At 49.8% G+C, this 16911-nt stretch overlaps 1 protein-coding gene across 1 annotated transcript in view; it reads right to left on the bottom strand.

Moving 5' to 3' along the window:
* Positions 1 to 16911, bottom strand: part of LOC137332684 (nuclear receptor-binding protein 2-like) — a 195974-nt gene that overhangs the window by 62364 nt on the left and 116699 nt on the right. Inside the window, exon 11 of the mRNA XM_067996634.1 lies at positions 12711 to 12825. Coding sequence (XP_067852735.1) covers positions 12711 to 12825 — 115 coding nt within the window. The remainder of the gene's footprint in view (positions 1 to 12710; positions 12826 to 16911) is intronic.

Here is a 16911-nt window from a genome sequence, read left to right as displayed (position 1 = left end):
AAAATTAAAGCACATGGGATTGGGGGGAATATACTGGCATGGATTGAGAATTGGTTGACAGACAGGAAACAGAGAGTAGGAATAAACGGGTCTTTTTCCGGGTGGCAGGCAGTGACTAGTGGGGTACCACAGGGATCAGTGCTTGGGACACAGCTATTCACAATATATATCAATGATTTGGATGAGGGAACTAAACGTAACATTTCCAAGTTTGCAGACGACACAAAGCTGGGGTGGAATGTGAGCTGTGAGGAGGATGCAAAGAGGCTCCAATGTGATTTAGACAAGTTGGGTGAGTGGGCAAGAACATGGCAGATGCAGTATAATGTGGATAAATGTGAGGTTATCCACTTTGGTTGTAAAAACAGAAAGGCAGATTATTATCTGAATGGTGATAGATTGGGAAAAGGGGAGGTGCAACGAGACCTGGGTGTCCTTGTACACCAGTCACTGAAAGCGAGCATTCAGGTGCAGCAAGCAGTTAGGAAGGCGAATGGTATGTTGGCCTTCATTGCAGGAGGATTTGAGTACAGGAGCAGGGATGTCTTACTGCAGTTATACAGGGCCTCGGTGAGACCACATCTGGAGTATTGTGTGCAGTTTTGGTCTCCTTATCTGAGGAAGGATGTCCTTGCCATGGAGGGAGTGCAACGAAGGTTTACCAGACTGATTCCTGGGATGGCAGGACTGACGTATGAGGAGAGATTGGGTCGACTAGGCCTATATTCACTGGAGTTTAGAAGAATGAGAGGAGATCTCATCGAAACATATAAAATCCTTACAGGACGAGACAGACTGGATGCAGGGAGGATGTTCCCGATGGCTGGGGAGTCCAGAACCAGGGGTCACAGTCTCAGGATACGGGGTATGCCATTTAGAACCGAGATGAGGAGAAATTTCTTCACTCAGAGGGTGGTGAACCTGTGGAATTCTCTACCAGAGAAGGCAGTGGAGGCCAAGTCATTAGATGTATTCAAGAAGGAGATAGACATATTTCTTGATGCTAAAGGGATCAAGGGATATGGGGAAAAAGTGGGAACAGGGTACTGAGTTAGACGATCAGCCATGATCATTTTGAATGGCGGAGCAGGCCCGAAGGGCCGAATGGCCGAATCTTGCCCCTATTTTCTATGTTCCTATTTTTCTATATTCCCCCCAATCCCATGTGCTTTAATTTTGCACACTAACCTCTCATGTGGGACTTTATCAAAGGCCTTGTGAAATTCCAAATGCTGCCCCTCTCAAACTATCGGGTATATACTGGCCCTCCCACACTATAGGGTATATACTGCCCTCTCACACTATAGGGTATATACTGCCCTCCCACACTATAGGGTATATACTGGCCCTCTCACACTATAGGGTATATACTGCCCTCCCACACTATAGGGTATATACTGCCCTCCCACACTATAGGGTATATACTGCCCTCTCACACTATAGGGTATATACTGCCCTCTCACACTATAGGGTATATACTGCCCTCTCACACTATAGGGTATATACTGCCCTCTCACACTATAGGGTATATACTGGCCCTCTCACACTATAGGGTATATACTGCCCCTCCCACTATAGGGTATATACTGCCCTCTCACACTATAGGGTATATACTGCCCTCTCACACTATAGAGTATATACTGCCCTCTCACACTATAGGGTATATACTGGCCCTCTCACACTATAGGGTATATACTGCCCTCTCACACTATAGGGTATATACTGGCCCTCTCACACTATAGGGTATATACTGCCCTCTCACACTATAGGGTATATACTGCCCTCTCACACTATAGGGTATATACTGCCCCTCCCACTATAGGGTATATACTGCCCTCTCACACTATAGTGTATATACTGCCCTCTCACACTATAGGGTATATACTGCCCTCTCACACTATAGGGGAGATACTGGCCCTCTCACACTATAGGGTATATACTGGCCCTCTCACACTATAGGGTATATACTGCCCTCTCACACTATAGGGTATATACTGGCCCTCTCACACTATAGGGTATGTACTGCCCTCTCACACTATAGGGTATATACTGCCCTCTCACACTATAGGGTATATACTGCCCCTCCCACTATAGGGTATATACTGCCCTCTCACACTATAGGGTATATACTGCCCTCTCACACTATAGAGTATATACTGCCCTCTCACACTATAGGGTATATACTGGCCCTCTCACACTATAGGGTATATACTGCCCTCTCACACTATAGGGTATATACTGGCCCTCTCACACTATAGGGTATATACTGCCCTCTCACACTATAGGGTATATACTGCCCTCTCACACTATAGGGTATATACTGGCCCTCCCACACTATAGGGTATATACTGCCCCTCCCACTATAGGGTATATACTGCCCTCTCACACTATAGGGTATATACTGCCCTCTCACACTATAGTGTATATACTGCCCTCTCACACTATAGGGTATATACTGCCCTCTCACACTATAGGGTATATACTGCCCTCTCACACTATAGGGTATATACTGCCCTCTCACACTATAGGGTATATACTGCCCTCTCACACTATAGTGTATATACTGCCCTCTCACACTATAGGGTATATACTGCCCTCTCACACTATAGGGTATATACTGGCCCTCCCACACTATAGGGTATATACTGCCCCTCCCACTATAGGGTATATACTGCCCTCTCACACTATAGGGTATATACTGCCCTCTCACACTATAGGGTATATACTGCCCTCTCACACTATAGGGTATATACTGCCCTCTCACACTATAGGGTATATACTGCCCTCTCACACTATAGGGTATATACTGCCCTCTCACACTATAGGGTATATACTGCCCTCTCACACTATAGGGTATATACTGGCCCTCTCACACTATAGGGTATATACTGCCCTCTCACACTACAGGGTATATACTGCCCTCTCACACTACAGGGTACACACTGCCCTCTCACACTATAGGGTATATACTGCCCTCTCACACTATAGGGTATATACTGGCCCTCTCACACTATAGGGTATATACTGCCCTCGCACACTATAGGGTATATACCGCCCTCTCACACTATAGGGTATATACTGCCCTCTCACACTATAGGGTATATACTGCCCTCTCACACTATAGGGTATATACTGCCCTCTCACACTATAGGGTATATACTGCCCTCTCACACTATAGGGTATATACTGGCCCTCTCACACTATAGGGTATATACTGCCCTCGCCCACACTATAGGGTATATACTGCCCTCTCACACTATAGGGTATATACTGGCCCTCTCACACTGTAGGGTATATACTGCCCTCTCACACTATAGGGTATATACTGCCCTCTCACACTATAGAGTATATACTGGCCCTCTCACACTATAGAGTATATACTGCCCTCTCACACTATAGGGTATATACTGCCCTCTCACACTATAGGGTATATACTGCCCTCTCACACTATAGAGTATATACTGGCCCTCTCACACTATAGAGTATATACTGCCCTCTCACACTATAGAGTATATACTGCCCTCTCACACTATAGGGTATATACTGCCCTCTCACACTATAGGGTATATACTGCCCTCTCACACTATAGGGTATATACTGCCCTCTCACACTATAGGGTATATACTGCCCTCTCACACACTATAGGGTATATACTGCCCTCTCACACTATAGGGTATATACTGCCCTCTCACACTATAGAGTATATACTGGCCCTCTCACACTATAGAGTATATACTGCCCTCTCACACTATAGAGTATATACTGCCCTCTCACACTATAGGGTATATACTGCCCTCTCACACTATAGGGTATATACTGCCCTCTCACACTATAGAGTATATACTGCCCTCTCACACTATAGGGTATATACTGCCCTCTCACACTATAGAGTATATACTGGCCCTCTCACACTATAGGGTATATACTGCCCTCGCCCACACTATAGGGTATATACTGCCCTCTCACACTATAGGGTATATACTGCCCTCTCACACTATAGGGTATATACTGCCCTCTCACACTATAGGGTATATACTGCCCTCTCACACTATAGAGTATATACTGCCCTCTCACACTATAGGGTATATACTGGCCCTCTCACACTGTAGGGTATATACTGCCCTCTCACACTATAGAGTACATACTGCCCTCTCACACTATAGGGTATATACTGCCCTCTCACACTATAGGGTATATACTGCCCTCTCACACTATAGGGTATATACTGGCCCTCTCACACTATAGTGTATATACTGCCCTCTCACACTATAGGGTATATACTGCCCTCTCACACTATAGGGTATATACTGCCCTCTCACACTATAGGGTATATACTGCCCTCTCACACTATAGGGTATATACTGCCCTCTCACACTATAGAGTATATACTGCCCTCTCACACTATAGGGTATATACTGGCCCTCTCACACTATAGGGTATATACTGCCCTCTCACACTATAGGGTATATACTGCCCTCTCACACTATCGGGTATATACTGCCCTCTCACACTATAGGGTATATACTGGCCCTCTCACACTATAGGGTATATACTGCCCTCTCACACTATAGGGTATATACTGCCCTCTCACACTATAGGGTATATACTGGCCCTCTCACACTATAGGGTATATACTGCCCTCTCACACTATCGGGTATATACTGCCCTCTCACACTATAGGGTATATACTGCCCTCTCACACTATAGGGTATATACTGGCCCTCTCACACTATAGGGTATATACTGGCCCTCTCACACTATAGAGTATATACTGCCCTCTCACACTATAGGATATATACTGCCCTCTCACACTATAGGGTATATACTGGCCCTCTCACACTATAGGGTATATACTGCCCTCTCACACTACAGGGTATATACTGCCCTCTCACACTACAGGGTACACACTGCCCTCTCACACTATAGGGTATATACTGCCCTCTCACACTATAGGGTATATACTGGCCCTCTCACACTATAGGGTATATACTGCCCTCTCACACTATAGGGTATATACTGCCCTCTCACACTATAGGGTATATACTGCCCTCTCACACTATAGGGTATATACTGCCCTCTCACACTATAGGGTATATACTGCCCTCTCACACTATAGGGTATATACTGGCCCTCTCACACTATAGGGTATATACTGCCCTCGCCCACACTATAGGGTATATACTGCCCTCTCACACTATAGGGTATATACTGGCCCTCTCACACTGTAGGGTATATACTGCCCTCTCACACTATAGGGTATATACTGCCCTCTCACACTATAGAGTATATACTGGCCCTCTCACACTATAGAGTATATACTGCCCTCTCACACTATAGGGTATATACTGCCCTCTCACACTATAGGGTATATACTGCCCTCTCACACTATAGAGTATATACTGGCCCTCTCACACTATAGAGTATATACTGCCCTCTCACACTATAGAGTATATACTGCCCTCTCACACTATAGGGTATATACTGCCCTCTCACACTATAGGGTATATACTGCCCTCTCACACTATAGGGTATATACTGCCCTCTCACACTATAGGGTATATACTGCCCTCTCACACACTATAGGGTATATACTGCCCTCTCACACTATAGGGTATATACTGCCCTCTCACACTATAGAGTATATACTGGCCCTCTCACACTATAGAGTATATACTGCCCTCTCACACTATAGAGTATATACTGCCCTCTCACACTATAGGGTATATACTGCCCTCTCACACTATAGGGTATATACTGCCCTCTCACACTATAGAGTATATACTGCCCTCTCACACTATAGGGTATATACTGCCCTCTCACACTATAGAGTATATACTGGCCCTCTCACACTATAGGGTATATACTGCCCTCGCCCACACTATAGGGTATATACTGCCCTCTCACACTATAGGGTATATACTGCCCTCTCACACTATAGGGTATATACTGCCCTCTCACACTATAGGGTATATACTGCCCTCTCACACTATAGAGTATATACTGCCCTCTCACACTATAGGGTATATACTGGCCCTCTCACACTGTAGGGTATATACTGCCCTCTCACACTATAGAGTACATACTGCCCTCTCACACTATAGGGTATATACTGCCCTCTCACACTATAGGGTATATACTGCCCTCTCACACTATAGGGTATATACTGGCCCTCTCACACTATAGTGTATATACTGCCCTCTCACACTATAGGGTATATACTGCCCTCTCACACTATAGGGTATATACTGCCCTCTCACACTATAGGGTATATACTGCCCTCTCACACTATAGGGTATATACTGCCCTCTCACACTATAGAGTATATACTGCCCTCTCACACTATAGGGTATATACTGGCCCTCTCACACTATAGGGTATATACTGCCCTCTCACACTATAGGGTATATACTGCCCTCTCACACTATCGGGTATATACTGCCCTCTCACACTATAGGGTATATACTGGCCCTCTCACACTATAGGGTATATACTGCCCTCTCACACTATAGGGTATATACTGCCCTCTCACACTATAGGGTATATACTGGCCCTCTCACACTATAGGGTATATACTGCCCTCTCACACTATCGGGTATATACTGCCCTCTCACACTATAGGGTATATACTGCCCTCTCACACTATAGGGTATATACTGGCCCTCTCACACTATAGGGTATATACTGGCCCTCTCACACTATAGGGTATATACTGCCCTCTCACACTATAGGGTATATACTGCCCTCTCACACTATAGAGTATATACTGCCCTCTCACACTACTAGGGTATATACTGGCCCTCTCACACTATAGGGTATATACTGGCCCTCTCACACTATAGGGTATATACTGCCTCTCACACTATAGGGTATATACTGCCCTCTCACACTATAGAGTATATACTGCCCTCTCACACTATAGGGTATATACTGCCCTCTCACACTATAGGGGTAATGATACTGCCCTCTCACACTATAGGGTATATACTGGCCTCTCACACTATAGGGTATATATGCCCTCTCACACTATAGGGTATATACTGCCCTCTCACACTATAGGGTATATACTGCCCTCTCACACTATAGGGTATATACTGCCCTCTCACACTATAGGGTATATACTGCCCTCTCACACTAGGTAGGGTATATACTGCCCTCCCTATAGAGTATATACTGCCCTCTCACACTATAGGATATATACTGCCCTCTCACACTATAGGTATATACTGGCCCTCTCACACTATAGGGTATATACTGCCCTCTCACACTACAGGGTATATACTGGCCCTCTCACACTATAGGGTATATACTGCCCTCTCACACTATAGGGTATATACTGCCCTCTCACACTATAGAGTATATACTGCCCTCTCACACTATAGGGTATAAAACTGCCCTCTCACACTATAGGATATATACTGCCCTCTCACACTATAGGGTATATTCTGCCCTCTCACACTATAGAGGTATATACTGCCCTCTCACACTATAGGGTATATACTGCCCTCTCACACTATACGGTATATACTGCCCTCTCACACTATAGAGTATATACTGCCCTCTCACACTATAGGGTATGATACTGCCCTCTCACACTATAGGGTATATACTGCCCTCTCACACTATAGGGTATATACTGCCCTCTCACACTATAGAGTATATACTGCCCTCTCACACTATAGGTATAAACTGCCCTCTCACACTATAGGGAATATACTGCCCTCTCACACTATAGGGTATATACTGGCCCTCTCACACTATAGGGTATATACTGCCCTCTCACACTATAGGGTATATACTGCCCTCTCACACTATATGGTATATACTGCCCTCTCACACTATAGGGAATATACTGCCCTCTCACACTATAGGGTATATACTGGCCCTCTCACACTATAGAGTATATACTGCCCTCTCACACTACAGGGTATATACTGCCCTCTCACACTATAGGGTATATACTGCCCTCTCACACTATAGGGTATATACTGCCCTCTCACACTATAGGGTATATACTGGCCCTCTCACACTATAGAGTATATACTGCCCTCTCACACTATAGGGTATATACTGCCTCTCACACTATAGGGAATATACTGCCCTCTCACACTATAGGGTATATACTGGCCCTCTCACACTACAGGGTATATACTGCCCTCTCACACTATAGGGTATATACTGCCCTCTCACACTATAGGGTATATACTGCCTCTCACACTATATACTGCCCCCAGTATATACTGCCCTCTCACACTATAGAGTATATACTGCCCTCTCACACTATAGGGTATATACTGCCTCTCACACTATAGGGTATATACTGCCCTCTCACACTATAGGGTATATACTGCCCTCTCACACTATAGGGTATATACTGCCCTCTCACACTATAGGGTATATACTGGCCCTCTCACACTATAGGGTATATACTGCCCTCTCACACTATAGGGAATATACTGCCCTCTCACACTATAGGGTATATACTGCCCTCTCACACTATAGGTAATGCAAGGTATATACTGCCCTCTCACACTATAGGGAATATACTGCCCTCTCACACTATAGGGTATATACTGCCCTCTCACACTATAGGGTATATACTGCCCTCTCACACTATAGGTATATACTGCCCTCTCACACTATAGAGTATATACTGCCCTCTCACACTATAGGGGTATATACTGGCCCTCTCACACTATAGGGTATATACTGGCCCTCTCACACTATAGGGAATATTACTGCCCTACTCACACTATAGGGTATATACTGGCCCCTCTCACACTATAGGGTATATACTGCCCTCTCACACTATAGGGACTATACTGCCCTCTCACACTATAGGGTATATACGGCCCCTCTCACACTATAGGGTATATACCTGGCCCTATCACACTATAGAGTATTTACAGCCCTCTCACACTATAGAGTAAATACTGTCCCTCCAACACTATAGGGTATATACTGCCCTCTCACACTATAGGGTATATACTGCCCTCTCACACTATAGGGTATATACTGCCCCCTCTCACACAGTATATACTGCCCTCTCACACTATAGAGTATATACTGCCCTCTCACACTATAGGGTATATACTGCCCTCTCACACTATAGGGTATATACTGCCCTCTCACACTATAGGGTATATACTGCCCTCTCACACTATAGAGTATATACTGCCCTCTCACACTATAGGGTATATACTGCCCTCTCACACTATAGGGTATATACTGCCCTCTCACACTATAGGGTATATACTGCCCTCTCACACTATAGGATATATACTGCCCTCTCACACTATAGAGTATATCCTGCCCTCTCACACTATAGGGTATATACTGCCCTCTCACACTATAGGGAATATACTGCCCTCTCACACTATAGGGTATATACTGCCCTCTCACACTATAGAGTATATACTGCCCTCTCACACTATAGAGTATATACTGCCCTCTCACACTATAGGGAATATACTGCCCTCTCACACTATAGGGTATATACTGCCCTCTCACACTATAGAGTATATACTGCCCTCTCACACTATAGGGTATATACTGCCCTCTCACACTATAGGGTATATACTGCCCTCTCACACTATAGGGTATATACTGCCCTCTCACACTATAGAGTATATACTGCCCTCTCACACTATAGAGTATATACTGCCCTCTCACACTATAGGGTATATACTGCCCTCTCACACTATAGGGTATATACTGCCCTCCCACACGATAGGGTATATACTGGCCGTCTCACACTATAGAGTATATACTGCCCTCCCACACTATAGCGTATATACTGCCCTCTCACACTATAGGGTATATACTGGCCCTCTCACACTATAGGGTATATACTGCCCTCTCACACTACAGGGTATATACTGCCCTCTCACACTATAGAGTATATACTGGCCCTCTCACACTATAGGGTATATACTGCCCTCTCACACTATAGGGTATATACTGGCCCTCTCACACTATAGGGTATATACTGCCCTCTCACACTACAGGGTATATACTGCCCTCTCACACTATAGAGTATATACTGCCCTCTCACACTATAGAGTATATACTGCCCTCTCACACTATAGGGTATATACTGGCCCTCTCACACTATAGGGTATATACTGCCCTCTCACACTATAGAGTATATACTGCCCTCTCACACTATAGAGTATATACTGCCCTCTCACACTATAGAGTATATACTGCCCTCTCACACTATAGGGTATATACTGCCCTCTCACACTATAGGGTATATACTGCCCTCTCACACTATAGGGTATATACTGCCCTCTCACACTATAGAGTATATACTGCCCTCTCACACTATAGAGTATATACTGCCCTCTCACACTATAGGGTATATACTGCCCTCTCACACTATAGGGTATATACTGGCCCTCTCACACTATAGGGTATAAACTGCCCTCTCACACTATAGGGTATAAACTGCCAATGCCCACACTATAGGGTATATACTGCCCTCTCACACTATAGGATATATACTGCCCTCTCACACTATAGAGTATATACTGCCCTCTCACACTATAGGGTATATACTGCCCTCTCACACTATAGGGTATATACTGCCCTCTCACACTATAGGGTATATACTGGCCCTCTCACACTATAGAGTATATACTGCCCTCTCACACTATAGGGTATATACTGCCCTCTCACACTATAGGGTATATACTGCCCTCTCACACTATAGGTTATATACTGCCCTCTCACACTATAGGGTATATACTGCCCTCTCACACTATAGGGTATATACTGCCCTCTCACACTATAGGGTATATACTGCCCTCTCACACTATAGGGTATATACTGCCCTCTCACACTATAGGGTATATACTGCCCTCTCACACTATAGAGTATATACTGCCCTCTCACACTATAGGATATATACTGCCCTCTCACACTATAGAGTATATACTGCCCTCTCACACTATAGAGTATATACTGCCCTCTCACACTATAGGGTATATACTGCCCTCTCACACTATAGGGTATATACTGCCCTCTCACACTATAGAGTATATACTGCCCTCTCACACTATAGGGTATAAACTGCCCTCTCACACTATAGAGTATATACTGCCCTCTCACACTATAGGGTATATACTGCCCTCTCACACTATAGAGTATATACTGCCCTCTCACACTATAGGGTATATACTGCCCTCTCACACTATAGGGTATATACTGCCCTCTCACACTATAGAGTATATACTGCCCTCTCACACTATAGAGTATATACTGCCCTCTCACACTATAGGGTATAAACTGCCCTCTCACACTATAGGGTATATACTGCCCTCTCACACTATAGGGTATATACTGCCCTCTCACACTATAGGGTATATACTGCCCTCTCACACTATAGGGTATAAACTGCCCTCTCACACTATAGGATATATACTGCCCTCTCACACTATAGGGTATATACTGCCCTCTCACACTATAGGATATATACTGCCCTCTCACACTATAGGGTATATACTGCCCTCTCACACTATAGAGTATATACTGCCCTCTCACACTATAGGGTATATACTGCCCTCTCACACTATCGGGTATATACTGCCCTCTCACACTATAGGGTATATACTGCCCTCTCACACTATAGTGTATATACTGCCCTCTCACACTATAGTGTATATACTGCCCTCTCACACTATAGGGTATATACTGCCCTCTCACACTATAGGGTATATACTGCCCTCTCACACTATAGGGTATATACTGCCCTCTCACACTATAGAGTATATACTGCCCTCTCACACTATAGGGTATATACTGCCCTCTCACACTATCGGGTATATACTGCCCTCTCACACTATAGGGTATATACTGCCCTCTCACACTATAGGGTATATACTGCCCTCTCACACTATAGGGTATATACTGCCCTCTCACACTATAGGGTATATACTGCCCTCTCACACTATAGGGTATATACTGCCCTCTCACACTATAGGGTATATACTGCCCTCTCACACTATAGAGTATATACTGCCCTCTCACACTATAGGGTATATACTGCCCTCTCACACTATAGTGTATATACTGCCCTCTCACACACTATAGGGTATATACTGCCCTCTCACACTATAGGGTATATACTGCCCTCTCACACACTATAGAGTATATACTGCCCTCTCACACTATAGGGTATATACTGGCCCTCTCACACTATAGGGTATATACTGCCCTCTCACACTATAGGGTATATACTGCCCTCTCACACTATAGGGTATATACTGCCCTCTCACACTATAGGGAATATACTGCCCTCTCACACTATAGGGTATATACTGCCCTCTCACACTATAGGGTATATACTGCCCTCTCACACTATAGGATATATACTGCCCTCTCACACTATAGGGTATATACTGGCCCTCTCACACTATAGGGTATATACTGCCCTCTCACACTATAGGGTATATACTGCCCTCTCACACTATAGGGTATATACTGCCCTCTCACACTATAGGGAATATACTGCCCTCTCACACTATAGGGTATATACTGCCCTCTCACACTATAGGGTATATACTGCCCTCTCACACTATAGGATATATACTGCCCTCTCACACTATAGGGTATATACTGGCCCTCTCACACTATAGGGTATATACTGCCAATGCCCCTGCTCTGTCCCGCTGCTTAGTGAATTATGCTCCTGTATCAGGTCCAGCTCTCACCTTCATCAAAGGATTGTGGAGAGATCGGCTGGCGTTTGCGATGTCTTCGGGTGACACGCTGCTGTCTGCATTCCTCTGTATCGCCAGGACAGCCATCTGATGGAATAGAAGGGAACTGAAGGGAAAGAGACAAATTCACAGCTGCCTGGTTCCCCGTTCTCTCCGCAGGCAAACATTAATATCACAGTAAACCACACGGTGTCGTACACCTACAGTGAGCCCCACACACACATTCCCACACACGGGACCACGCACACACGGTCCACACGCGGTCCCTCACACACGCGGTCCCACACACACGGTCCACACACACGGTCCACACACACGCGGTCCCACACACACGCGGTCCCTCACACACGCGGTCCCACACACACGGTCCACACACACGGTCCACACACACACGGTCCACACACACGCGGTCCCACACACACGGTCCACACACACGGTCCACACACACACGGTCCCACACACACACGGTCCCTCACACACGGTCCCACACACACACGGTCCACACACACACGGTCCCACACACACACGGTCCACACACACACGGTCCACACACACGGTCCACACACACACGGTCCCACACACACGCGGTCCCTCACACACGCGGTCCCACACACACGGTCCACACACACGGTCCACACACGCGGTCCCACACACACGGTCCACACACACGGTCCACACACACGGTCCACACACACACGGTCCCACACACACACGGTCCCTCACACACGCGGTCCCACACACACGGTCCACACACACGGTCCACACACACACGGTCCCACACACACACGGTCCCTCACACACGGTCCCACACACACACGGTCCACACACACACGGTCCCACACACACACGGTCCACACACACACGGTCCACACACACACGGTCCACACACACACGGTCCCACACACACACGGTCCACACACACGCGGTCCCACACACACACGGTCCACACACACACGGTCCCACACACACACATGTCCCACACACACACGGTCCCACACACACGGTCCCACACACACACGGACCACACACACGGTCCACACACGCGGTCCCACACACACACGGTCCACACACACGGTCCCACACACACATGTCCCACACACACACATGTCCCACATACACACGGTCCCACACGCGGTCCCACACACACATGGACCACACACACGGACCACACACACGGACCACACACACGGACCACACACACGGTCCACACACACGGTCCACACACACACATGTCCCACATACACACGGTCCCACACGCGGTCCCACACACACACGGACCACACACACGGTCCACACACACGGACCACACACACGGACCACACACACGGTCCACACACACGGTCCACACACACGGTCCCACACACACGGTCCACACACACGGTCCACACACACGGTCCACACACACGGTCCCACACACACGGTCCACACACACACGGTCCACACACACGGTCCACACACACGGTCCCACACACACGGTCCCACACACACGGTCCACACACACGGTCCCACACACACGGTCCACACACACGGTCCACACACGCGGTCCCACACACACACGGTCCACACACACACGGTCCACACACAGTCCGTCAGCTAATCAGTCTGTATCTAACTCAGGTTCCCCACTCCTCACATTCCACCCATTCTCTCTTCATGTCTTCCCTCCTCTCACTCCTTTTCCTGTTCTTTCCAGTCTGTCCATCGGCCCTCCGATTCTCTCTCCTCTCACCCACTTTCCTCTTCACTTTGTCTCCCCTTCTCCACACTCCCCCTGTTTTGGGGTCTCCCCTGAGAAAGAAAGAAAGAAAGGACTTACCTTCCCCTCTACAATACCCCCCACCTTCAGTCCCCCCCTCCCCCTCCTCTACAATACCCCCCACCTTCAGTCCCCCCTCTCCCCTCCTCTACAATACCCCCCACCTTCAGTCCCCCCTCTCCCCTCCTCTACAATACCCCCCACCTTCAGTCCCCCCTCCCCCTCCTCTACAATACCCCCCACCTTCAGTCCCCCCTCTCCCCTCCTCTACAATACCCCCCACCTTCAGTCCCCCCTCTCCCCTCCTCTACAATACCCCCCACCTTCAGTCCCCCCTCTCCCCTCCTCTACAATACCCCCCACCTTCAGTCCCCCCTCTCCCCTCCTCTACAATACCCCCCACCTTCAGTCCCCCCTCCCCCTCCTCTACAATACCCCCCACCTTCAGTCCCCCCTCCCTTTTTCTGCACCCCACACCCTTCCTCTTCCATCCTCCTCCCCTCTCCTCGCCTCTCTCATCTCATTCCCCTCCTATCCCATCCCCCTTTCCTCTCCGTCCCCCTCTCCCATCCTCCCCCTCCCCCATCCTCTCCCAACCCTCTCTCCCCTCCTATCCCATCCCCCTCTCCCATGCTCTCCGTCCCCCTCTCCCCTCCCCCCGTCCCCCTCTCCCATCCTCCCCCCGTCCCCCTCTCCCATCCTCCCCCAGTCCCCCTCTCCCATCCTCCCCCCGTCCCCCTCTCCCATCCTCCCCGTCCCCCTCTCACCTCCTCCCCGTCCCCCTCTACCATCCTCCCCGTCCCCCTCTCCCATCCTCCCCGTCCCCCTCTCCCATCCTCCCCGTCCCCCTCTCCCATCCTCCCCCTCCCCCTCTCCCATCCTCCCCGTCCCCCTCTCCCATCCTCCCCCTCCCCCTCTCCCATCCTCCCCCTCCCCCTCTCCCATCCTCCCCCTCCCCCTCTCCCATCCTCCCCCTCCCCCTCTCCCATCCTCCCCGTCCCCCTCTCCCATCCTCCCCCTCCCCCTCTCCCATCCTCCCCGTCCCCCTCTCCCATCCTCCCCCTCCCCCTCTCCCATCCTCCCCCTCCCCCTCTCCCATCCTCCCCCTCCCCCTCTCCCATCCTCCCCGTCCCCCTCTCCCATCCTCCCCCTCCCCCTCTCCCATCCTCCCCGTCCCCCTCTCCCATCCTCCCCGTCTCCCTCTCCCATCCTCCCCGTCCCCCTCTCCCATCCTCCCCGTCCCCCTCTCCCATCCTCCCCGTCCCCCTCTCCCATCCTCCCCGTCCCCCTCTCCCATCCTCCCCCTCCCCCTCTCCCATCCTCCCCCTCCCCCTCTCCCATCCTCCCCGTCCCCCTCTCCCATCCTCCCCTCCCCCTCTCCCATCCTCCCCGTCCCCCTCTCCCATCCTCCCCCTCCCCCTCTCCCATCCTCCCCCCTCCCCCTCTCCCATCTTCCCCGTCCCCCTCTCCCATCCTCCCCGTCCCCCTCTCCCATCCTCCCCCTCCCCCTCTCCCATCCTCCCCCTCCCCCTCTCCCATCCTCCCCGTCCCCCTCTCCCATCCTCCCCCTCCCCCTCTCCCATCCTCCCCATCCCCCTCTCCCATCCTCCCCCTCCCCCTCTCCCATCCTCCCCCTCCCCCTCTCCCATCCTCCCCGTCCCCCTCTCCCATCCTCCCCGTCCCCCTCTCCCATCCTCCCCGTCCCCCTCTCCATCTTCCCCGTCCCCCTCTCTCATCCTCCCCCTCCCCCTCTCCCATCCTCCCCGTCCCCCTCTCCCATCCTCCCCCTCCCCCTCTCCATCTCCCCCTCCCCCTCTCCCATCCTCCCCGTCCCCCTCTCCCATCTTCCCCGTCCCCCTCTCCCATCTTCCCCGTCCCCCTCTCCCATCCTCCCCGTCCCCCTCTCCCCTCCTCCCCATCCCCCCTCTCCCATCCTCCCCCTCCCCCTCTCCCATCCTCCCCCTCCCCCTCTCCCATCCTCCCCGTCCCCCTCTCCCATCCTCCCCGTCCCTCTCTCCCCATCCTCCCCCTCCCCCCTCTCCATCCTCCCCGTCCCCCTCTCCCATCCTCCCCCTCCCCCTCTCCCATCCTCCCCGTCCCTCTCTCCCTTCCTCTCCCATCCCCCTCTCCCTTCCTCTCCCATCCCCCTCTCCCATCCTCCCCCTCCCCCTCTCCCATCCTCCCCGTCCCTCTCTCCCTTCCTCTCCCATCCCCCCTCTCCCTTCCTCTCCCATCCCCCTCTCCCATCCTCCCCGTCCCCCTCCCTCCTCCCCTCCCCTCTCCCATCCCCCTCCCCTCTCCCATCCTCCCCCCCTCCCCCTCTCCCCATCCTCCCCCTCCCCCCTCTCCCATCCTCCCCCGTCCCCTCTCTCCCATCCTCTCCCATCCCCCTCTCTCCCATCCTCCCCCGTCCCTCTCTCCCATCCTCCCCATCCC

Source organism: Heptranchias perlo, chromosome 2 (genome assembly GCF_035084215.1).
Source record: "Heptranchias perlo isolate sHepPer1 chromosome 2, sHepPer1.hap1, whole genome shotgun sequence".
Taxonomy (NCBI): domain Eukaryota; kingdom Metazoa; phylum Chordata; class Chondrichthyes; order Hexanchiformes; family Hexanchidae; genus Heptranchias; species Heptranchias perlo.
The sequence above is the reverse complement of the archived record's forward strand: the minus strand, read 5'-3'. Positions and strand labels throughout refer to the sequence as shown.